Raw genomic sequence first — 25,000 nt, 5'->3', positions numbered from 1 at the left:
GGGGGAGAGAGGAAGAGGAAGAGAGGAGACAATAAATGGAACCCGAAAAGGAGGAGAGGGGAAAGGAGAGGTGGTGGAGGAAGAGAGGTGGAGGAGGAATGAGAAGAGAGTAGGGGAGGGGGAGGGAGAGGAGGAGAGGGGGAGGATGGGAAGGGGTGGCAGAGGGAGGATGGAGGAGAGGCTGGGCTGGGCTGTGCTGTGGCAGTGCGGCTGGTGTCTGGCAGTGCAGTGCTGTGCTGTGGCTGGCATGCCAAGGCTCTCCTGGTCTACCGATAGGGGTGTAAATAATAATCAAAATGTATCAATGCATCGATCCAAAGGCCAATCATTTAACCGAATCGCATCTTATCGTGGGGCATTCTTAAGTATCGAAAATAATTGAATCGCTGGCTCCTGTCCAGTGCCCTGGCTCCGTAACATAAAAGAAGTAGAAAAGTAATTGGAAAAAATGTAATCGACCTGAATCGTTCCGTAGGGAATTCTTAAGTATCTAAAAAATAATCAAATTCCTGCTTTAAGAAATCAATACCGTATCGTATAGTCGTGGGGGCTGTGATTTACACCCCTATCTACCGGTAGTACACTCTGTCCTGACCTGCCGGAGACCAGACACATGCACGGCAAGAAGTGGGCAACTGACGCACAGCACCCTGTACAGTATCACTTACACACACTCAGCCCATCCTCAGCCCAACCACAGCTGTGGTGAGAGGATGGAGTGTGTACTTATGGGTGGGTGTGTGTGTGTGTGTGTGTGTGTGTGTGTGTGTGTGTGTGTGTGTGTGTGTGTGCGTACGTGCGTGCGTGCGCTTACGAGTGTGTCTGAATGAGAGAGTAGGAAAGAAGGTTCGCAAGTGCGGTAGAGGACTAGTTAAGATGCACATGAATATGGAATGTCAAATGTATGTACACATGTATACATTAGCTATGTGTATACCTGCGTTTGAGCAAACAGCTTGTGTTTGGGGCTACATATGAATGAAATCCACAGAGTCTTTTAGCATAACATTAGCATGTTTGTGAAAGTGGCTATGCATGTGTGTGCGCGTGTGTGTATGTGTGCTTGTGTGCATGTGTGTGTGTGTGTGTTGATGGCTGCAGGGGTGCGGCTACAGAGCTGTGTGGTGGTTGAGGTGGTGAGGGCAGAAGGGGCAGGAGAGAGAGAGAGGGAGAGAGGGAGAGAGAGAGAGAGAGGGAAAGAGAGAGGGAGAGAGGGAGAGAGCGCACTCCTGTCACAGACCATTGAGTGGCGCTCAGATCAGCTGCAGCGGCAGCCATCAGATTTAAGCCCACGTTTATCGGCACGAATGGCGCAACGGCAAACCGACCGGACGAGCGCGGTCTGGGAAAAAGGTTTTTTCAACTGCGGTTTGTGAACTCTCCTATCCCCCACCACACCACTCCTACTCTGTCCAAAAAACCTCCAATCCATTGCACCACCACCACCTCCCCCTCTGCAACAGTCAACAGCCTCCCTGTGTTCAGGCTTGTTTGAGAACGCTCGTGCGGCAGCAGCGGCGGCTGGGGAGAGATGTTATCTCCCTCCCCCGAAAAAGAGCTTTGGAAAGTTCCAAAAGTGGCCCACTAATCGCATTAGACCGCGGGGCTATGCTATGCGGGCACTATTTCAAGGTGCTTTAAAAATCACTATTAACCTCAAGTACAAACGCTGGAGAGGTATGCTATCTGCAGAGCAGTGCTGTTTTCAAGAAAAAAAACTATTATGCTGCCTGATAGCGGCACACATCACTGAAGTGGCAATGGCTGTGATGTTTTTCCCCCCTCTAGGTATCAAAGTGTGTGTCCCAGGGGTCGATGGCTATTTGAAGGTAAAAATTCCACAAAAACAGGCATTGTGCTCTTTTGTACGTAAACAAAAAGGGGACCTGGCTCTCACTGTGTATGGCCTTGGCTGAGAGGGTACGTCCGTGCCAGGGGTGGGCAACTCCCGTCTCGTTTACGCCCCTTGAGGCGGTCTTATCCGGCCCCAGATATAAGTTTAATGTTATGCAGCTTCACATGAAATATGACATGTTTTGTAAAGGAATCTTAGAAATTGCATTTGCAATAGACTAAAGTTATATTTCAGGAGATGTAGAGAAGGTGGAGTCTTTCGTAAAGGTGGCCACCTTCAATAAGTGCAGGGGGAAATTCTAATTTGTGTTCACAGTACGGCCCTTGGAAGACTTCTTCGGGCCTTGGAGGAATTGGAAGTGGTCCTTCGAATGAAAAAGGTTTTTCCTTTTCCTTTACAAACATGTACAGAAATGCTAGAATTTCTAATAGAAGAATATAAGAAGCACAGATCAGTGTGTGAAAAGGAGAGAAAAGGCCTGTGTGTGTGTGTGCTAGAGAGAAAGTGTTTGTGAGAGAGAGTGTGAGAGAGAGTGTGGGAGAGAGTGAGAAAGTGAATAGCAGGGAGCAGCAGACTGGGTTTGAATACAGATAAACTGTACTTTTTTGGTGGGGCTGTAGAGCAGTGTTTCTTAAACTTTTTCAGACCGAGGACCACTTTGTCACCCCAAAAATGTTCAGGGACCGCCTGTCAACTTAATTCACAGTTGACGACGGGTGCTAATTTGACACTGCTAATTTTGATGCAGATCACTTACTTTTTATTCACATTACGAGCATGTCTTATTGTGGTAAAAAAATAACACTACAGCTATGTTTAGCTTTGTAATAATGTTACAAATATAGCCAACTGCTGGCTTGTCTTGCAAAAGTACAAATCCCCTCGCGGACCACCTGAGCTCTGTCGCGGACCACCAGTGGTCCCCGCACCACACTTTGAGAATCACTGCTGTAGAGCTTAACTAAATGGGGTGTTGTGTGAGTGTCAAGAATGAGAATGCCTGGCTGGCACTGGCGGGACCAGTTCCAGTTCAAGTTTTTTTTTTTTTTTTTTTTTATTTGGCCATATCACCAGTATAAAACACAGTTGTTAGGAATGAGCTTTGGTGAGCTCACACAGAGTTGTGCAGAATTCAGTTACATTATAAACTTGAACTTGAACTCACATTTGGCGGTGAGGCGGTATCCTCCCAGGGGTGGCGGGTGGCCTTCCACAGCGTCGAAGCCTGACGAGACCAACACCACGTCTGGGGCAAACTCGTTGGCGATGGGCATCACGACCGTCCTGTGGACGTCAAAAGCACACAAAAGCACACATCACTTTCACATGTCAAGCAACCAAAAATACATGCAATGACGTCACTCAGCACTTTGTTGTTTACAGTACCTCCTGTTCCACTAGCTAGGTGTGAAAAAAAAAAAAAAAACCACACACTTCCTCCCTTCCAGCTTTGCTAACTTCACTTGGACACAAAAAAAGAAACCTCAACAGAACACCCAACATCCTATGACTTCAGCACGGCTGATCGTTCGCGGGAGGAATGTGTCTTTATGGCTCATTGCTGTTGTGGGCAACGACTCCCTGGCTCTGAGTTTTATGAAACAGAAAAAAAGGGGGGGGAAAGGAAACACTGAAAAAAGAAAGAAATGAAAGAAAGAATGAAAAAGAAAAAGAAAAGAAAAGCCTGAAGCAGCTGCTCGAGCCGTCTTGCCCCAGGGATGGCCCTGCGGTGTGGCGGAGCAAAACCCCTTGCCTGCCCCGTGCAGGGTCGGCATAACGCATAGGCTAGATATGGATAGGGGCCCCCCACCTGCCAGCGGGCCCTGATGGCCAAAAGTGAAAAATCGCAGAATTGTGACAAGGTGCAATATTGAAAATGAATCCGTCACGCTGAGTACAGTTGGTAGACCTGTTATTTTTTAATTGCTAGCTTGTAGTTATGACACTGCCTATGTAAATTTGAGGCAAAATTTGCCTTCGGGGTAGGGGGAACGGGACAGTAACCTAGAGGCCCCAGGCGATCTTATTCCGGCCCTGCCGGGCCCGTGTGTGTCTGCCTGCCGCTCTGGAATGGGGGTCTGGCTGGATGACACAGTCAGCGACCGACTGGGCCGCTTGCATGGCGTGAAATAACTCACAGCAGCAATGCTGCGCTCTCTGGCAGTCTGTCCCCACAGGGGCCTTGGCCCTCTCCTCTCACCCCATATTGTGTGCTTGTGTGTGTGTGTGTGTGTGTGTGTTTGAGTGTGAGTGTGTGTGTGAGTGTGAGTGTGTGTGTCTTGTGTGTGAGGAGAGTTTTGTGTGTGTGTGTGTGTGTGTGTGTGTGTGTGTGTGTGTGTGTGTGTGTGTGTGTGTGTGTGTGTGTGTGTGTGTGTGTGTGTGTGTGTGTGTGTGTGTGTGTGAGAGAGTGTGTGTGTGCTTGTGGTCATATTCGTCTGTCTGTGTGTGTGCGCACGTGTTTATAAGGGGGAGAGCAAGATCTGGGGGAGATGGCCCTTGACGCGGGAAAGGTTATCAGGGAGTGTGTGTCATACACCAAAACGAGCCGAGAGCGAGACAAAAAAGATGTGCGTCTCGATTAGGTGGGCGGATGTTATGAGCGAAGAGCGTGCGCTCTTATCGGGCGTTCCATGCCTGGCCTCTCTCCTCTCCTCTCCTCTCCTCTCCTCTCCTCTCCTCTCCTCTCCTCTCCTCTCCTCTTCTCTCGTCTCCTCCCCTCTCCTCTCCTCTCCTCTCCTCTCCTCTCCTCTCCTCTCCTCTCCTCTCCTCTCGTCTCCTCCCCTCTCCACTCTTCTCTTCTCTTCTCTTCTCTCTCCCGCATTCCAGGGGTGGTCACAGCTGTGAGCCTATATTAAGATGGCGGAGTTTTAATGCTCCTCTACAGCTGGGACGTTTAGGAGGAGGAGGAGGAGGAGGAGGAGGAGGAGGTGGAGGAAGGAGAGAGGAGAGAAGAAGGAAGAGTGGAGAGGGAGAGAAAAAGGAAGAGTGGAGAGGGAGAGAAGGCAGAATAGGAGGGAGGGAGGGGAGGCCAAGGTTTGACTGCTGGGAGGACGTTGAGGAGGAGTCGGAGTGGTAGGAAGAGGAAGAGGAGGAAGATGAGGTGGAGGATGGAGAGGAGAGAAAAAGGAAGAGTGGAGAGGTAGCGAGGGAGGGAGGGAGGAGAGGTTTGGCCGCCGAGTCGTGATGAAAACAGTAGAGTTGCTGCTAGCTCAGCTGAGATCGCTGGGTGTAGATCGCCTCAATGTTTTCTCTCAGCCACACCCCCACCCCTCACCACTATACTCTCACACAGAGCAGGCCAGGATGATGTGTGGTTACTCTGGCACGGGTTTACAGGGCACGGGGGCAGTTACTGTAATCCTGCCCTTTGAACACTTTGGCCTGGAAGACCCAAATAGGCCCAAAGCAATAAGACAGTTTTATTACCCTAACCTGACTAACACCCGTGTCTGGTGGCTAAGCGAAGGCCGTTTTCTCCCTACCTGGTTGTCTCCAGACACAGACCGAGAGGCTGCTGTCAGTATTAAAGTCCAGTGACCCATTACTTCATGAGCTGTGCATTTATGCGGTGCAACTATGCACATGACATGACTACAGTGCATGTGCATTGTGCATGCACCAGGGAATAGTCTTTGCACACTGAGATGTTTGCATACAGTTCGTCAGCCATGTGCATTCTATGTATGTCACGCTTGTAGCGTGTGTTGGTGTTTGCTGGCGCCCCCCCGCCCCCCCTGTGCATTTAGCGGTGTGGCTGTGTGCTGCTCGCTGGTGCAGCCGGCGCCCTCTACTTTCCCGACCTCAGGAACACGGCGCTGGCCTGCTGCGCTGCTGGCTGTGGGTGGGCAGCCTTCCCGGGACGGGGAGCTCCTGAATGGGCCGGGCTGAGCCTGCCCCGGGCCGGGTTGGGCCGGGCCTGATCTAGTGGCTGCAGCAGCTGAGCACCGGGGGCCTCCTTCTTTCCATTCAGCGCTCGCCCTGGCTCGCCACAATTACAGGCTGCGCCAGGGCACTTGTACGCCAAACCTTCCCCCCCTGGGCACCCCCCTCTGAGCTGTCTTGCCTCGCCTCGCCTCGCCTCACCGCCACCCTAGCTCAGTGTTTCTCAACAGGGGTGCCGGGGCACCCTGGGGTGCCGCACACCCCCCCCTCAGGGGTGCCGCGGAAATGTGAAATTGACCTAAATAAATGATGTAACATAATACCTTGGCCTATCTAAACTAATAAATGAATGCTTAGTGGAATCTTTCATCCACCATTTACGGACAATATGTCAATTTAGGTCACCCTTGTATGGCCACATAGCCTGAGATAAAGCTGCAACTTTGAACATCTCCAAATGTGTTACATTTCAAGGCTTGTGTGGTATCGAATGCGATACCATGTTACGGCTCGTTGGTTTGGGGTGCCTTGAGATTTTTCTTGAATTGAAAGGGTGCCTCGCCTAAAAAAAGGTTGAGAAACACTGCCCTAGCTGCCTGGCGCCCCCCCCCAGGCCTGGGTGCCCTCCACAGAAAGAGCTGCTGTGTGTATTTTTAGGAGGGCCGAGAGTAGACAGACCCCAAAGGAGGAAGGCCACTGGGAGTTTACAGTCTGCGTCACAGGGGGACATGCGTAGTCAGGGGGGGTAAGGTCAATGTAGGGAATGGAGATGTGACCCGTCAGCGCTGCTGGTAATTGTGTGTGTGTGTGATTGTGCACATGCATACTGAGTACATTCGGCTGAAAAAAAAAAGTGATTCATAAAAACACAAGCGAAAAAAAAAAGTGATTCATAAAAACACAAGCGAAAAAGAGTGATTCATAAAAACACAAGCGGGAAAAAAAGCAAGAAGGGGAAACAAGTAGTGCAAATGTAGTTTCTTTAGCTGGCAAAACAAACCAAGAGGCAAACCCAGAACTCTGCACACCCCCACAGTATTTTCCCCTGTTGCTTTTCTGCAGCAGCGGGTTTTTGGTCAGGGCTTTTTGGAAACACGTCACAGATTACATAATTTTAAATACACCCTTGCAAAAACCTCATGACAGCTGTCCGTATAAAAGCAATGGTGGACAACCGCACTCTCAAGGAGAGCATTATGTCCGACATGGCTGGAACTGCTTTCCTGGTGAAGAGAGAGGTACGTGAGTTTTCTCAGCGGGCTGAACTGCTGCACAAAGAGCCGTGTTTCCTACACCCAGGGACGGATTCAAGCATCAGGCTAAATATGGCTGCAGCCTAGGGGCCCCCCACCTGCCAGGGGGCCCTCTGCCCCGATTGACCAAAAGTGAAAAATTGCAGAATTATGACAAGATCCAATATGGAAAAAAAAAATCATCAATTGAATATGCTGAGTACAGTTAGTAGGCAGGCTATCTTAATTCCCATCTTGTACTTATGACACTGTCTGTGTAAACTTGTCTTGAAATTTGCCTTTCGGGGGGCCCCACAGCAACGTGTGGCCTAGAGGCCCCAGGCCATCTTAATCCGGCCCTGCCTCCACCCGTCAGCCCCTACTAGACTCCTCTCCTCTGCAGGCCTGTCTCTTCTCTTCTCTTCCCCCAGGTTGGTCTCCACCACAGGTGACACTTCGCTGAGGGAGGCCCGCAGAACCTGCCAGGCCACTGTGGCTGTCTGACCACAGCAAAAGCACCAAGCATCCCACGTCTCTTTCCCCAACAGCTCCAACTACCCGACATGAAAGGCCCCGGGACTCTTTGGAGAACAGGACCACAGGCACTCCAGGGGCAGCCACAGACCAGGAAAAGGGGGGGTAGGTGGGATGGGGGCGGCTTGGGTTTGGGTTGGAACTGGAAGGAAGGGAGGAAGGAGGGTGGTGGTGGTGGCGGTGGTGGGGGTTGAGAAAGACAGTGGGGGGTTGCTTTAGGAATGACAGCAGTGCTAGTGGTGGTGATGTGGGTAGACTCAAGTCCCACCCCACTCCCCAACCCCAACCCCAACACTCAACTGCTCTTGCAAAAAGTGCTTTGAAGTGAGTGGGGAGCAGGCTCTCGTCAAAATGTGCTGGCCTCGTCACATTCCGGCTGTCACCTTGCCTCCACGCAACAGGCGTGACACTCCTCCATGATCAATTATCTGTCCCAGGCAGCGTTTATGAGCCCCTTTGAATGCTCGTGCGTGACAGCGAGCGGATGCGTGCAAAATGCACAAAATGGGTTATTTCACAATGCCTACCCAAATGAATCAGACTGCATCAATGTGAAGATGAAAAGAAATCTATCTAATTGGGTTAAGCACATTGAAATTTATGGCTTGCATAGTTGAAGCAGGGGGTGGCGTATTTCTGTTTTTTGTTTGTTTGTTTGTGTGTCTGTGTCTGTGCGTGTGTGAATGTTTGTCTGTATGTGTGTGAATGTTTGTCTGTGTGTGTGTGAATGTGTGCGTGTGTGTGCGTGTAATGTCAGCTGATTTGTCAGCTCGTTTCTGTGTTTTATGACCTCCCTCTGACGCGAGCGATCATTCCCCGCTAAGCTAACCAAGTCGAATCGAACAGTGATGGATGAATCATTGTCTGGAGGACCACACAGATATGCAATGAATAAACGTCAAACCAGACTCGTAACCCTTTCAACCTTGCCTCGAGAAGAGTCTCGCTCCTCCACTCGACTGGGACCAGACCTTTTGCTTTCATCTACTCCGACTGACACGATTGGGGCTAAATGTGGAACATTTGCTTAGGTGTGTGTGTGTGTGTGAGAGAGACGGGTGTATGTGTGTGTGTCTGTATGTGTGTGTGTCCGTGTGTTTGAGACGTGTGTGTGTGTGTGCGTGTGCGTATGTGTGTGTCCCCGTGTGTGCGTGCGTGTGTGATACGTGTGTGTGAGACGTGTGTGTGTCTGTATGTGTGTGTGTGTGTCTGTATGTGTGTGTGTGTGTGTGTGTGTGTGTGTGCGTGTGTGTGTCTGTATGTGTGTCTGTATGTGTGTGTCTGTATGTGTGTGTCTGTATGTGTGTCTGTATGTGTGTGTCTGTATGTGTGTGTCTGTATGTGTGTGTCTGTATGTGTGTGTCTGTATGTGTGTGTCTGTATGTGTGTGTCTGTATGTGTGTGTGTGGTTGGGTGTGTGTGTGTGTGTGTGGTTGGGTGGGGTGAAAATGAAGAATTGCTCCCCTGAGATGAGCGGGCTTCACGCGCAGGGTGATCCCCACAGGGACTGGGGCTGTCTATCTGTCACGACTCTCATTGGAGGAGCATGAAATGGACATGGTGGTGAACAGGACGACGACGACAAAGGGGCATGTTGTTCCGGGCCGAGGGACATAGGAGGCCCAGAATTGGATTCTGATTACATTGTGTGTATTGGGTAGGGGTCCCTTTCAGATGACTTTGCCCTGGGCCCAGGAACAGCGGTCAGTGCCCCTGGTGGTGGAGTGCAAAACCCTCCTGGGAACTTGGTTCTCACAACTCGCCATTTCTCACAAGAGGCTTTGAGGTCTCTCAAAGAAAAGGCCTCTCAAAAAAAAAAAATCCTTCTGACCTGTTGGGGTAATCTGCACACCTCACGTTCTTCACAAAAGGGCCCTAAAGATCTAAAAACACCCAAGTCCACCTGGCCTGCTCCCCCCCCCTCCAAAAAAAGCCACCACGCTATCTAACCTCCTTCCAAGTCCTGGGGCTTGTTAACCGAGGCCATTCCTCATAAATGAGCGAAGATCAGATCATCTGCGTAAAGTGGCCCGAGAAGAGAGGAGACAGGACGAGGGATATGGACTGGACTGGAGAGAAGAATCGTGGGGCTCCAGATTTCTGATTGTAACAGACCCATCTTGGCGTCTCTCCTTTCATCCGCACAGGCTGTCTGTGGGATCTTCAAAGGCAGGGGGATGCTTGAGCTGAGGGCCTGGAGCTTAGGGAGAGAGAGGGAGAGAGAGAGAGAGAGCGAGAGAGAGAGAGAGAGAGAGAGAGAGAGAGAGAGAGAGAGAGAGAGAGAGAGAGAGAGAGAGAGAGAGAGAGAGAGAGAGAGAGAGAGAGAGAGAGAGAGAGGGAGAGAGAGAGAGAGAGAGAGCGAGCACAGGCCTCTAGGCCAGAGTTTCTCAAACTTTACCCAGACGGAGGACCACTTTGTCCCCCCCCCCCAAAAAAAAATTTCAGGGACCACCCGTCAACTGAATTGACAGTTGACAGGTTCTAATTTGACACTACTATTTTTGAGGCAGATCACTTACTTTTCACATTGCACGCCTGTTTTATTGTGGTGAAAATAGGACTTCAGCTATGGTTAGCTTTGTAATATTGTTACAAATATAGCCTACTGTTACCTTGTCTTGGAAAAATAAAAAATCCCCTCGCGGAACAACTGAGCTCTGTCGCAGACCACCAGTGGTCCCCGGGCCACGCTTTGAGAATCACTGCTCTCGCCTTTTCCAAACACGCTTGGCAGAATCACTATCCCGCTTTGCCTCTTTTCACGGACGCGGCCTTCCCCAAGATTAAATTGAAAGACCCCCTTTAACGCCAGGGCAATCTTGCAGATCAGTCACATAAAAGGCGGAATGAGGCATAACCAAGACCTCCTCTGAGGGCCTTCTGGGACTGGGAGCATAGCATATACCCTTTCTCACCAATTAGGTGAATTATTGTCAGGTCGTCTTTGGGGCAGAACTTTGGGTACGGCACTTGGGTACGAAATACTGACACGCAAGTCGTGACACAGCTTCTCTCATCGCCGCTGTGTTATTCCAATCGGGCGATGAAATGAGGGAGAATATCCATTTCATGGTCAAATAAATATTTGGAGAGAGAGAGAGAGCAGGGCCGACGGCATGGCGAAACGGGAGGAATTCTGCACAAACTCCATGACTCAGTAATCAGACACGAGAGTGTGAAACGTGCCCCACCAAAAACACCCTCACCCCACAAAACACACCTCCTTAACACTATGAACCAACATCAAGAGCAAAATGGGGGCCAGACACTACTCATTCCAACACTGGGAGCCACTGGGATCGAGTAGAAAGGCTTGAAAGCGGTCATTGTGCTACAACTGCAAGACCATCACACGCACACACACAGCCCACACCAGTTGTATTGAGTGTGATGTTATGTGTGATGTGGTTCCCCTGAGCAGGCCATCCTGAGCAGACTGATGCATGGGCCTCCATGTTTCTCCATCTCGTCCTCCCTCCTCCACCTCCTCACCTTCGTGTCTTCCCTGTTTTGAGGAAATGCCGCCAGAAATGAGTCAGAGGGAGGGAGAGGACTGGCGGAGCACGCGGAGGGCGTGGAGTGGAGCAACACTTCAGCTCCTGCCAGGTCCCCTTGGAACACGTTCAGCAAGACCCAGAGTGGGAGAGAGAGAGAGAGAGAGAGAGAGAGAGAGAGAGAGAGAGAGAGAGAGGGGGAGAGAGAGAGAGGGGGAGAGACAGAGACAGAGAGAAAGAGAGAGAGAGAGAGAGGAAGAGAGGGAGAAAGAGTGGCAGAAAGAGAGAGTAGGGACAGAGGTGTGTGTGTGTGTGTGTGTGAGAAAGAGAGAGGGAGAAAGAGACGTATGTGTGAGTATGTGTGTGAAAGAGAAACAGAAGAATGGGACAAAGAGGAAAAGGCGGAGAAAGATGGAAAGCCCAGTCCCTGAAGGATCCAGCAACGTTATCTCCAACAGCCGCCAGTTGTGAAGAGCCATGAGTCTCCTGCAGTCACTCACACCCTCTGAGATCCAACTTGAGGTTTCTTAAAGCTTTTTTTCTCTCCCTTCTTCTCCTCCTCCTTCTCCTCTCCTCTACTCTCCTCCTCTGGGCCTGCATCTTTGCTAAAATGACACTGACAAGCGAGGTGAAGACCTCCCTCTCTCACAATATCCTCATTCCGTTCCTCCATCCAAACTTCACTCCCTTCCTGCCGTTCTTAAATCCCCAATCCTCCGTTTCGAAGCCAACTCCGCTCCTCAGGGAGAGAGAGACAGCCATGCTCGCCGCTTCGGGGAGGATTTCTTGAGCACTTTGGAGCCGGTGAAAGGAAGGCACTCGCATCAAACTGGATGCGCTTGGCTTAGATTTATGACTGGTAATTAGCAATAGTCCAAGCAAGATTTCCCGCCTCGAAAAGGTCCGAGACAAATTGCCGGTCTTGGGAGTGAGTAGGAGTTTGGGGTATTTTGTGGGGTGAGGAAACATGAGGAATCTGAAAATCGATCTTCGCCTTAATGTTACTTAATCCGCAGACAGACGCCTGCCAGTGGGGTTTTTTAGGTGAACACGCGGGACCCCGCTTATTAAAAAAATGTCAAAACAAGGCTTGCTGAACCACAACGAGGGACCTACGAAGGGTTAATTCTAGCTATGGTTATCTGTCAGGCTCAAAGGCTTTTTCAATCGGTCCACTTGTAGAAAACAAAGAGAAAGAGCAGAGAGAAAGAGGGAAAGAGAGAGAGAGAGAAGGCAAAAGGAGTGAGTGAGAAAGAGAAAGGAGCGAGAGGCAGAAGGAGAAAAAAACACTTCAAAGCCCTGTCATCTGGCATTGCGGAGAGCTGGTTTGAATTAACTTCAATTCTCCTCTCTGTTTCCAAGTTCATGGTGAGAGTGCCTGGGCTTCTGCTTTTCATTACAGCCAATTTTCTTATCTTTTTTCTCCCTCTCTCTCTCTCTCTCTCTCTCTCTCTCTCTCTCTCTCTCTCTCTCTCTCTCTCTCTGCATCTCAGGCTTGATCCCCTGCAAATGCAACGTGGCACGGGCTTGGGCTAAACAAGAAGGTGCTGCCTGCCCTGCCCGCCAGGCACGCATTGTCTCACAGCACAGCGCCAACAAAGCAAAACTAAAAGAAGGGGAAACGAGGGAAGAGGACCAGAGGAGTGTGGTTATGTGTATGCATGTGTGTGTGTGTGTGTGTGTCTGCGATCAGGGTAGGAGAGGGAGGTGAATAAAAGTGGTGTGGGGAGGGAGGAGGAGGAGGGGAGGAGGAGGGGAGGAAAGGAGGAGAGACAGGGAGATATATGAGCTGTTGTGCTTGCCCTCCCCTCTCCGCTGGGAGCAGTAAATAAGGCGGCCTGAGAACAGAGCCACGGCAGGGCAGGAGGAGATGAGGAGATGAGAAGACAGGAGGAGGAGGAGGAGGAGATGAGAAGACAGGAGGAGGAGGAGGAGTGCTATGGGGGGAGAGTGGAGTGGTGTCGGAGCTGGTGAGAAGCTTGCTCCACAACTCCATCCTCACCGGCAGCATCAGCGGTCAATTTGGGCCGAAATGTAGCGCTGCTTAACCAGGCTAGCGCTGGTGCTCATTGGAGATGCTCTGCTCATCATCCACAGCCAACTGTGTGTCTGCTCAGTTGTCAACATCTCAATAGCAGCCAGCTGGCTGTTAGGCTAGCAGTAAAGCCGGTAGGTAGGTGATATAACATTATAAAAAGCTTTAATGCTCCATCGGCAAGGATAAGGAAGAGCTCTCTTCGGTCACCACCACAATGTGTCCTCCAAAAAAACCAACATGATAGCGGATTCCCAAAGCCGTCGTCCAAAAAACAAGGACAGCGTGCTGCTGAAGTGTGACGTGGCCCTCTGGGTCGTGTGGTAAACGGGGACGGGGCCCACGGAGTGTGCCTGAGCGGCTGAGCGCGGAGGGACACGCTCCAAAATAGCAGCGGTAGTTGCTGCAAAAACCCTCGCATGAGTAGTGTGACCGGATTTCCGCTCCATGCCAAGGCTTGAGGGAGAGGTAGCTGGCAGGGACGGTAGGCCCGTGTGAGTCATATGGCACAGTGAAAAACAGAGAGTGAGAGAGAGAGAGAGAGAGAGAGAGAGAGAGAGAGAGAGAGAGAGAGAGAGAGAGAGAGAGAGAGGGAGGAAGGGAAGGGAGAACGAGAGAACGAAAGAGTGAGATTGTGAAAGGGAGCTGTTCATTCATTCATTCACAGCCTTGCTCATTCAGAAATAAAAAAGAACAGAATGAGAAGAAGGGGGGAGGATGAGTGGAGGGATGAACGGAGAGAGCAAGTCGCCTTTTTTTGACAGTTTGACTAACACTGACTCAGTGTGTGCATCGGTGGTGCACTGTGACGCAGCCCACAATGGTGGCGCCAAATCCAAATGCACTTAAAGTTCATTCACAAAAAATGAGCACAAACATGAATCACAGCCCTCTGCCACGCTCAGCTCACTGAGTCATTCAGGGGTTCTCACGGCCCACTCAAAAGGTCTATATCAGTGGTTCTCAAACTTTTTGTGTGACGTACCACCCGAGAAAATATTGAGCTCTCCGAGTACCACCTTGACAACCAACATTGGAATATTGCAGCAAATGCCTTTCATTCACTTTTTCCAGTCAATTAAGGAGAGGTTCATAACGGCATCAACAGCTACGGTCACGGTCAAAATGTGAGACCTAAGGTCAAAATGTGAGACAAAAGACACATTTTCAACTGCAACAACTTGATCAGCCTTCAAATCAAAGCACAAAAAATGTATTCTTCCAAGTACCACCAGAGATGTCTCAAGTACCACCAGTGGTACGCGTACCATAGTTTGGGAACCACTGGTCTATATGATTCACTTTAAAAAAAGGACTCAACTGGGGGCGCTGTGGTGCAACGCGGTAAGGCCCCCCCACATTTGGGCTTTCATGCCCATGGGGACCCCAGTTCGATTCCCGACGGGGACATTTCCCAATCCTCCCCCATCTCTCTCTCTCCTACTCACTTCCTGTCAGCATCTCATACTATCCTGTAAAAGGCATGACAAGCCCCTGAAAAATTATTTAAAAAAAAAAGGTCTCAACTATTCACCAACAACTTCACAACATAGGCGACTGAAACTGAGATTCCCAAAATTCACTGACCGTTTCAAAATGCATCAAAAAGGCTCGCAACATTAATATGCTATAGCTAATTGAGAACACTTATATTAATAAAGTTTGCCAAGTCAAGGAGCACATGATACGATGAGGTGGTGTGGTGTTGTGTATGTAAGAGGGGCAGAGGAGCGTGCCTACTGTAAGTGTGGTGGGTTCACATATGGGGTGTGTGTACGTGACAAATCCTCGTGGCGGGTCAGGGAAGGAGGGGGCGGTGCCTGTGACCCAGCTGGCATCATTTAGGCCATGCGTGCCGTGAGGAGAGCGTGCCAGAGGCGGTGGTGTCAGCGGCGGCAGTGGAGGGGAGTCCATCAGAGAAGAGCTCGCTCCGCCGCGGAGAGATTTACAGCCACACTTCCTTGCCGACAGCTCAGCGGGGGTACAAAGAGCGAGATGAACCCCTCAAAAGATGTGTGGAAGACGGGTTTGTTTGAGAGAGGAGAGAGAGAGAGAGAGAGAGCAGAGAGGGAGATGAGCAGGGGGGTGAGCCGATCAGTCTTTGTGCTTTAACGGTCCGTCCATCCGTCCGTCTGGCTGGGCTCACCTGCACGCGTTGCACAGCCTGAACGCGTTGAGTGCGGAGGCCAGTTCAAAGCGCGGCCCGAGGTGGGGCGGCACGAATCGGACCCGCACCCTCTTCCCTGGGGGGGGCGGGAGCAGCAAGGCACGGCAGACCGATGGAGGTGGGGGCGCACACACGAGGGGTTATTAATAGGCTCAGACAGCGGGGCTAATGGATCTCAGCCTTACTGGCACGCCTTGAAAGGCTCTCATCATACTCAACAGATAAAAGGGATGGTTTTGGGGTGGTGTGGGGGGCGCTGTAGGGGTGCAGGGGGTGGGAGGTGCTCAGCTTCAGCAGAGAGTCACGAGCCATTGTTTTTTCAGAGAAACATTGATCTCTCTGTGACCCCATACATACAACAGCTCAGATGATCTGCATGCAACTTTGAAATCTCAGAAAATGAGGCAACAGCTAAAAAGCATTGATCCATTCAAGCAATACGATGCATTCAGATTTAATTAAATTACCCCGGGCAAGGCAGTGAACAAGGCAGTGAACCCTCAACATAGCATGACCGTAACACTTTAAAAAAAAAAAAAAAAACCTCGGGATTCAGGAGCTGGAGAGGGCTCTATAAAACAAGGGCTTGTTAACCAAGCGGCTGTCGCCAACAAGCCTCCCCGCTAAGCCAGGGGACACGGTGGCTTAAGGTGCTGTGCCGCCACCTCGTAGGTCCACCATCTCGGATTGCATCCATTTATTCTACAGGTCTCTACTGCTCTACAGTATAACAGGCTCTGCCTCTTTTCTCGCCCCCCTCTCTCTCTCCCTCTCTCTCTCTCTCCCTCCATCTGGGTGAGGAGAGAGGAGACGGAGCAGTAAATCCACTCAGTCCTCAGCCCTGATAGGACCCAATGGAGAGCTGCACTACACAAGTGAAGCCTGAAGGGTGAGCACTTCGACTGAGTATGGGATGCAAAATACAATAAGGGAGTCTTTCATCTTTCAACAAAAACAAACCAACAACAACAACAAAAAAGCACAGAGAATGAAGGATGTAAATTAAGGAAATACAGATAAAATACAGTTCACCAGTGAAACTCCAACTTCCATTGTCATTGTGACACAGCACTCCACAGCACAAAAGTGTTCACTGCACAATGCACACAACGAAATTGCATTTCATGCCTCACCCGTCCAAGGGGGCATAACTATACTAATATAATATAAATAAATATAAACAAGAATATTCATTGAAAATAAAAATGAATGAAAGGGTTGTTTGTCCATGTTGTTCTGGCGTGTTACCTGAATGCTGCCAAGTAGTCTGCGTCGCCCATAGGAGGCTCCAAGCCACCGGTGAAGGCCATGTTCACATTGAAGCCTACTCCAGCACCACTGCCCACCTGCGAATCACACACATCATTACATTACATTACATTACATTGCATTTGGCAGACGATTTTTAACCACAGCGACTAGCAATCGAGGACATAATCCTAGCCGACATCACTAGTAGATACAAAGTGCACAGGAAATGTACAGAACAACAAGAGCAGATGCTGAGTAGGGTTAGTTTTTCTTTTTTTTCAAGGTACACACGCATGCGCACGCGCACACGCACACGCACACGCACACGCACACACACGCACACACACACGCACACACACACACACACACACACACACACACACACACGCACACACGCACACACGCACACACACACGAGACTGAGACATTTAAAGCTTTTGTTAGTCATAGCTACAGCGAATTGTGTGTAGTCAATGGGTTTGAATTAGTAATGCTGTTTTGGTTTGACCAAGTTCTGTGTAATGTTAGACAATTGAACAAACAGCTGTGCTTTGTTTAGTGACTGAAGACAACCATGTTTTTCAACTATGGTCTGTGGTGGAGAGAGAAAGACAGAGAGAGAGAGAGAGAGAGAGAGAGAGAGAGAGAGAGAGAGAGAGAGAGAGAGAGAGAGAGAGAGAGAGAGAGAGAGAGAGAGAGAGATTGTGGATGAGGTTTGCTAATGATCCGGTCATTAAAGTCCATATCATCAAACTAAACTGTCTTCTGGGAAAACAGCACAATTAGGGGAGGTGTCAGGAAAAAAGCACTAAAGACAATATTAGAGGGAGGAGTAATTGGATTTGCCGCTCATTATTGCCAATGTGCCTCTGACTAACAACAACATTTAGCCCCACAATTGAGTCAATTAAGAGGCAATCCTTCAGCTAGCGAGCGAGGGAGCGAGAGAGCGAGAGAGAGGTGCTGGCTTGCTTTATGCTGCCAGGCTGCAGGTTTAGCGGCATACGCTCGCACACGCTCTCTCCACCGCCTAATACAAGATTAAAGGATGCAGTATTAATGAGAGCTGCCTCGCAGAAGACAGGAGAAGAGAAGAGAAGAGAAGAGAAGAGAAGAGAAGAGAAGAGAAGAGAAGAGAAGAGAAGAGAAGAGGAGAGGAGAGGAGAGAGGAGGAGAGAGGAGGAGAGGAGAGGAGAGGAGAGAGGGAAGAGAAGATCGGGGAAGAGAAGAGAAGAGCAGAGAAGAGACAAGGAAAGAAAAGAAGAGAACAGAAGAGAAGAGAAGAGCAGATAAGAGAAGAGAAGAGAAGAGAAGAGAAGAGAAGAGAAGAGAAGAGCAGATAAGAGAAGAGAAGAGAAGAGAAGAGAAGAGAAGAGAAGAGAAGAGAAGAGAAGAGAAGAGCAGATAAGAGAAGAGAAGAGAAGAGAAGAGAAGAGAAGAGAAGAGAAGAGAAGAGAAGAGAAGAGAAGAGAAGAGAAGAGGGCAGATTGGATCAGAGGTGCGTTAGGCTTTGAATCATGCCACCAGGATCATTTACTGTAACTTTATCATTGCCTGTAACAAGTTGTTGCTATTTGCAGTGTTTCGGCTGCAGGTTTAGCCAATTAACAGTGATAATTACGCCCTGGGTCCATATTATTAGCCACAGTAAAGAGGAACAATACTAACACGGGTGAATCGGTTTGATGAGAAAAGCAATGTCACAGTGTGGTTTTGCCGGATTAGTTATATGTGTGCATGCTACACCATTTACCATCACTCGGGTCCTACTTGCTGCATAAAAATGCTCACTTTCAAAAATAGTTAGGCTACTTTAAAGAAATAGACAAATGCAGAATGGGGGTTCGAAAAATGTACTACCTCATGAGATACCGTGAACTACGTTTTATTACTTTTCCCAGACCATCATTTTGACCATTTTCATTTACTTCCTTTTTGCTACTTTTTAAAATCCAGTGGGAACCCTGGAGTATGGGATAGAGATGAGCAATTTGATCTGAACAAAACACTTGTATTTTTTACCTCATCAGATGCCCCGCTGCCAGGGAAAAAGTTGCCATCGTCATAGCGATGGAGAGACACGTAGAGAATGTTGGGGTCACTGTAGAAGGCTTGTTGGGTTCCGTTGCCATGGTGGACGTCCTGCCAGAGAGAAACATCATTGGTCAACGGAGTACTCATATCTCCTCTATGGTTTCTAATCGGAGCTGAGTAAAACTATTTGCCGACACTTTTCTTTTGCTGTGTGTGTGTGTGTGTGTGTCTGCAGGGTGTCTGTCTGCAGGTGATGGAGGGAGACAGAGAGAGAGAGAGAGAGAGAGAGAGAGAGAGAGAGAGAGAGAGAGAGAGAGAGAGAGAGAGAGAGAGAGAGAGAGAGAGAGAGGACATTCTTCAGGAATAATAATGACAGCATCAGATGCGGTACTGCAAAACACATTTGTCAGTCTTAAATGTCCCCGGCGCTGAAACAAAACACTATTTTGAGAAAAATAACCTGTTAAATTTGTCTTTCTGTGACATTTATTTGGTCCGGCAAGAGTTTTCCACAGCTACTCACTCAAATGCCTCTGTGTGTGCGTATGCGTGTGTGCGTATGCGTGTGTGTGTGCGTGCGTGCGCGTGCGCGTATGTCTGTATGTGAGTGAGTATGCGCAAGCTCTAAGGCCCCTCTCGGTGACTGAGAGGCGGCTCTGCTCTACTGTGACAGAGGGGGAGGAAATGAAAGCCATTTCATAGGTGCACGGAGCCCCTCTGTCAGCCCTGCGGAGAGGAGGAGGAGAGGAGAGGGAGAGGAGGAGAGGAGAGGAGAGGGAGAGGAGGAGAGGAGAGGGGAGGAGGAGAGGAGAGGGGAGGAGGAGAGGAGAGGAGAGGAGAGGAGAGGAGAGGAGGAGAAGAGAAGATATGAGAGGCGTGGAGAGGAGATGAGGGAAGAGGAAAGGAAAGGAGGAGAGAAGAGATGAGAGAAGAGGAGAGGGAAGGAGTGGAGAGGGAGAGGAGGAGAGGAGAGGAGAGGAGCAGAGGAGAGGGGAGGAAAGAGGAGAGGAGAGGAGAGGAGAGGAGGAGAGGAGAGGAGGAGGAGGAGAGGAGAGGAGAGGAGAGGAGAGGAGGAGAGGAGGAGGAGAGGAGAGAGGAGAGGAGAGGAGAGGAGAGGAGGAGAGGAGAGGGGAGGAGTGAAGGGGAAGAGGAGCAGAGGAGAGGGGAGGAGTGAAGGGGAAGAGGAGCAGAGGAGAGGGGAGGAGTGGAGGGGAGTGGAGAGGAGAGGAGAGGAGAGGAGGAGAGGAGAGGAGAGCAGAGGAGAGCAGAGGAGAAGAGAGGAGAGGAGAGGAGAGGAGAGGAGAGGAGAGGAGAGGAGAGGAGGAGAGGGCAGGCTAGCCGTGACGCCACCGGGCTTCCTGTGCATGTGGATGCATTTCATGCTGCCGCAGCAGCCGCCACCGCTACCGTAAGGCAGGCAGACGACAAGAGACGGGATAAACTCCTTGTCCTACATAGCTACGTCTACCGTCTGCCCTCCTCCTCCTCCGACAGACAGACAGACAGACAGACAGACAGACAGACAGACAGACACACAGACACACAGACACACACACACACACACACACACACACACACACGCACACACACGCACACACACACACGCACACGCACACGCACACGCACACGCACACGCGCTGGCTGACCTGTGGCATGCAAAAGTGCCTATAGGGCAATCTGGTGATGAGTCTAGTGTTCTTCCAGACCTACTTTGGACTGGGATAGGGCACTTTTTGTGTATAGCTGAGGTCAACAAGGACATGTGTGTACAGGGCATTGTGTTCAGCTATGCATGCGGAGGGGGGGGGGGGGGGGGTACCTTCATAGAGGGTATAACTGAATACTTAGGACATTGCTGTGACAGTTTGTTACAGCTTCCATTCATTTTGCTGAATGGTCATTTTAACTTGAAAGCTGAAAGCTTTCGCGTATGTGTGTATAGGGTATTGTGTTAACCAACTTTAGGTGCCCTCTGCCTATAATAATCCTAAATATCTCAGCCTCCGAAGGCCATACAAATATGAAATAAAATGCATTTAAAAGCTCGGACCCTCATTTTGCACTAGAATGTGTTCAGTCACCTTTAACATACCCACATTTTTAATAAAAAAAACCCTCAAATGTCAAGAACTTGAATGCAGCGTATATGTGTCTCCACGCTTATATGGGTTAAGCTATGCACAGGTGGCTTCATAGAGGGTATAATTGAATACTTTAATGCCTGCACTCTTGTGTCGTGAGGGCTCATCTACTCACCCAGTCCACAATCAGAACCTTGCTGACGTTGAGCCTCTGTTGTAGGAGTTTTGCTGCAATGGCTACAGAGTTGAAATAGCAGAATCCCCTGTTGTTTGGAAAATTATTAAAAAAGAGAAAGACATGGGGTGAGAAAAGTAACAAGGGAAGAGTGAGACAAGTCAGCTGTGGTGCGTGTGTGTGTGTGCTTGTGCGTGCGTGTGTGCGCGCGCTCCACCTTGGCGCTCCACCTTGGCTCTCTCGTCTGCTTGTCAGTTAGTGGTGTGGTGATTCAGCCATACATAACAGTTTGGGCCTTACATCAGACCTCTCCGAGCCAGAGATAAACATTCATTTTGGCTGGTGGGGTTAAAATAACTGATATTAGATGACTAAAAATGTTGTTATAGACTTCCTTATCTCTCTCAATGCCTGGCAGACTGGTCTTGGCTAAAGGTGCGTCCCAGTCCCACCGCAGACACTACCAACACCACCACGACAACGACCACCACCACCACTACGCAACCCCCAAACACCAGAGCTCAATTAGAGACTGGAGTACCTTTCAATCATGTACGGCCCCGCCACATAAAGATCTACTTTCTCCATAAAACACATACATAAAATCAATTTCACTGGATACAAATCCACCATTAAACACATATTGTGCTACAGCTGACACGATGAACATCTGCATCAGGTTTCTCATTTAGACATGAGATGGCGCTGGCTATGGGGCGCTGGCTATGGGGCGCTGGCTATGGGGCGCTGGCTATGGGGCGCTGGCTATGGGGCGCTGGCTGAGGACACTGCCAGTAATTAAACCAGGGCAGCATCTCTTTAATGTTTAGGGTCCAGTGTTTTGTGATTGGCAGGGCTCTAAAGTAACACCAGCCAAACGGTCAAATGCTGGTGAAATTTTAGTTTGGCTGGTAGAACTTACTGGCCACTTTGACCAACAGGTGAATGTGTGTTTGAGTAGTAAGATTAACCATTTTGGCTAGTGATGAAAAAAGTTAATTAAGAGCACTAGTGATTGGACATAATCTAGTTTCTAGTCTCGCCTCGGCGTGTGAAAATGATCGACTTCCAAGCTCTTGGTCTGACTGAGGCCTGTGCTGTGCTGTGCTGCTCCGCGCTGACTTGCCTCCCCAAACACTTGGCCGGGGAGCCTGACGCTAAGCTGGAATTCATTTAGCACTTTAAGGGGTGTCTATGGGGGAAAAAAAGAGAGGCAAGATCTTTGGACGGATGGGAAAAGAGGAAGAGGAGAGAGAGAGAGAGAGAGAGAGAGAGAGAGAGAGAGAGAGAGAGAGAGAGAGAGAGAGAGAGAGAGAGAGAGAGAGAGAGAGAGAGAGAGAGGGACAGAGAGAGCAAGATAAAGAAAAAAAGAAGATGGAGAGGCGAGAAAAGGAGAGATAAAGAAAGAAGGAAAAATGGGGGGGGGGGCAAGTAGATAGTGTGTGTAAATGTGAGTCAGAGATAGTGTGTAAAAGAGAGCGCGTGAGAAAGAGAGAGAGAGAGAGAGAGAGAGAGAGAGAGAGAGAGAGAGAGAGAGAGAGAGAGAGAGAGAGAGAGAGAGAGAGAGTGAGAGAGAGAGAGAGAGAGAGAGAAAGAGTGTGTGAGAGATGAAGAGAGAGCAAACGAGGAGCAGCAGGGGTGATGCAATGCTGCATGACTTTACTTTACTGTGGAGCTGAGGCTGCTACTGTTGGCTGTGATGGGTGACTGATGTGAACCTCCCTGACCCAGACATTGGACGGGATGAGGGGAGTGTGTGTGTGTGTAGTATAGTGTGTGTGTGTGTAGTGTGTGTGTGTGTATTGTAGTATAGTGCGTGCGCAGTGTGTGTGCATGTGTGTGTGTGTGTACAGTAGTGTAGTGTAGTGTAGTGTAGTGTAGTGTACAGTGTTGCCAGATTGGGCGTGTGCCCGCCCAATTGGGCTACTTGGGATGAGCGTCGGCGGGCAAAGACGGGAAAAATTGGCCATTTGGCGGTTTTTTAAGCCGTTTTGGGCCCATAGAAGTCAATGTAATTTGTTGAAATTGGGCGGAATTTAGCGCATTTTGGCGGTTTTTGAGAACCTTTTGGGCAGGATTTGGTCAGACACATCTGGCAACACTGGTAGTGTAGTGTGTGTGTGTGTGTGCGTAGTGTGTGTGTGTGCGTAGTGTGTGTGTGTGTGTGTGTGCGTAGTGTGTGTGTGTGTGTGTGTGTGTGTGTGTGTGTGTGTGTGTGTGTGTGTGTGCGGCAGTGCTGGTCCACTTACATGGGGGTGCTCTCCTCTGCATGGTGGCCTGGTGGCCGCACCACAGCAAAGCCATTCTGTATAATAATAAAAAAAAAACACACATTTTTTAACCCTCAGACACACACACACACACACACCTACACACACGTGCAAAGGCAAACACAGACACTATTCGTTTTTTTTTTTTTCTTCCTTCAGACGAACATTCTTTCCCTGCTTTGAAGCCTCCAGGGACACATCTTCCTCATCACTCATTCCTAATGCTTTTTTTTCCAGCGCAGGGCAGCTGGGTTGGAGAACCTCATACACACACCTGCCGTGTCGGACAAGAGTGCTGTATGTTCTACAAAGACTCTGTATGTGTGTGTGTGGGGCGTGTGTGTGTGTGTGTGTGTGTGTGTGTGTGTGTGTGTGTGTGTTGGGGGGGGGGGTTATGACTGTGTGTGCGTGTTTGAGCAAGCCTCCATAGGTATATTGTGTGTGTGTGTGTGTGTGTGTGTGTGTGTGTGTGTGTGTGTGTGTGTGTGTGTGTGTGTGTGTGCACGTCTGCATATGTATATGTGAGATGGGGGTCACTGAGCATGAAGCATGTGGGGACAGTGCAACCCCCCGGCCACTTATCACCAGCGCCACCAACACCCCCCCCCCCCCCCCCACACACACACACACACACACCTCACCCCCCACCCGAGTGTTTCCCTTCTGACGGCCGAACTAAAGGGGAGTCCCATTCAAATGATGTTGAGCCAGCTGCAGGGGATTATGACACAGGCCTGCTGTGGAGGATATTATTGTAGTGGAGGAGGAGAAGAGGAGAGGAGAGGAGAGGAGAGGAGAGGAGAGGAGAGGAGAGGAGTGGAGGAGAGGAGAGGAGAGGAGAGGAGAGGAGAGGAGAGGAGAGCCCAGGTGAAAAACCCATATACTTAAAGTGTACTTTTTTTGACCGTACTTAGTACAAAGTGTACTATTTTCGGCGATTTAAAGTGCGCTTCATTGCACTATTAGTGCGCTGAAGCACTACTAAAGCAGTACTTCAGCACACTTGCAGCACACTGAGGATGCTAAATTGGCACCGCTTTTGGACAACTTTAAGTGCACTACAAGCATACTTTTGAAAGTATGCTCCAAACACGCTTTTCATGCATTCGTATGGCATTAATAGTGTGCTTGAGTACACTTCTATAACATTTTATTGTTACTAGAAGTACAATAAAAGTATATTAACTTCATGCTTCTTTGGACTACATTGGAACATTTTAAGTATGTAAAAAGTATATCATATTAAGTATTGTAAATATATAACAGGTATGCTTGAAGTATATTTACAGTACACTCCCAAGTACAACGAATAATATAAATGTAATATTACAATCCATGCTGGTTCTCAGAGCTTGTACATTACACACAGCCACATGTCACAGTAGTGATACAGTATGCATGCCTAGCACAACTGACATTTACAATCATTGCATTGTTACAGAGATTTCAGATACACATTTCACTTTATTTCATTCTTGTTCCACCTTCCTACAGTTGATCATTTGAATTGATCACGAATGGTGACCCTTGATTCTTTGTTTGAACAACTAGTTCCAACTTACCTCTCACCATGACATCATGGGAAGTGTGAGTCTATATATACCAGAACATATACGTGACCATCATAATGACGGTGGGAACATGGCCATTTTTTGTGTACCACTTTAAAATGTTAAAACTCCTACAATAAATGCAGAATATAACAATGAGTAATATTTTCATGCAAACCAAAGATATTCCTTAGAGGTAAATGGATTTCTGTTTGAGAAATGTAGCTCCAAGAAGTGCATTGCATGATGGTACATGCATGATGATGCATGATGGGTAAATGCACTTTGTGTAAGCACACTTTGAATATATTTGGATGAAGCACAATCATAGTGCACTTAGAAAAAGTATACTTCCAATATGTTAAAGTGATTTACTTTAAAGCGCACTATAGAAAATCACACTTCGAAGTCACTTGGGTGAAGTATAATCAAAGTGCACT

General features: G+C 49.1%; 1 protein-coding gene across 4 annotated transcripts in view; it reads right to left on the bottom strand.

Annotated features, from left to right (window-relative positions):
• The window catches only part of hdac4 (histone deacetylase 4), a 285,327-nt gene that overhangs the window by 26,837 nt on the left and 233,490 nt on the right, over nucleotides 1-25,000 (bottom strand). For all 4 annotated transcript variants that reach the window (XM_063213475.1, XM_063213476.1, XM_063213478.1 and 1 more), the window contains 5 exons: nucleotides 22,990-23,045; nucleotides 20,741-20,828; nucleotides 18,473-18,592; nucleotides 16,448-16,545; nucleotides 3,021-3,139 (listed from right to left, as the gene is read on the bottom strand). In XM_063213475.1, the coding sequence (XP_063069545.1) occupies nucleotides 3,021-3,139; nucleotides 16,448-16,545; nucleotides 18,473-18,592; nucleotides 20,741-20,828; nucleotides 22,990-23,045 (481 nt within the window). The remainder of the gene's footprint in view (nucleotides 1-3,020; nucleotides 3,140-16,447; nucleotides 16,546-18,472; nucleotides 18,593-20,740; nucleotides 20,829-22,989; nucleotides 23,046-25,000) is intronic.

Source organism: Engraulis encrasicolus, chromosome 13, assembly GCF_034702125.1.
Source record: "Engraulis encrasicolus isolate BLACKSEA-1 chromosome 13, IST_EnEncr_1.0, whole genome shotgun sequence".
NCBI lineage: Eukaryota > Metazoa > Chordata > Actinopteri > Clupeiformes > Engraulidae > Engraulis > Engraulis encrasicolus.
This window is presented reverse-complemented; position numbering and strand designations above follow the sequence as displayed.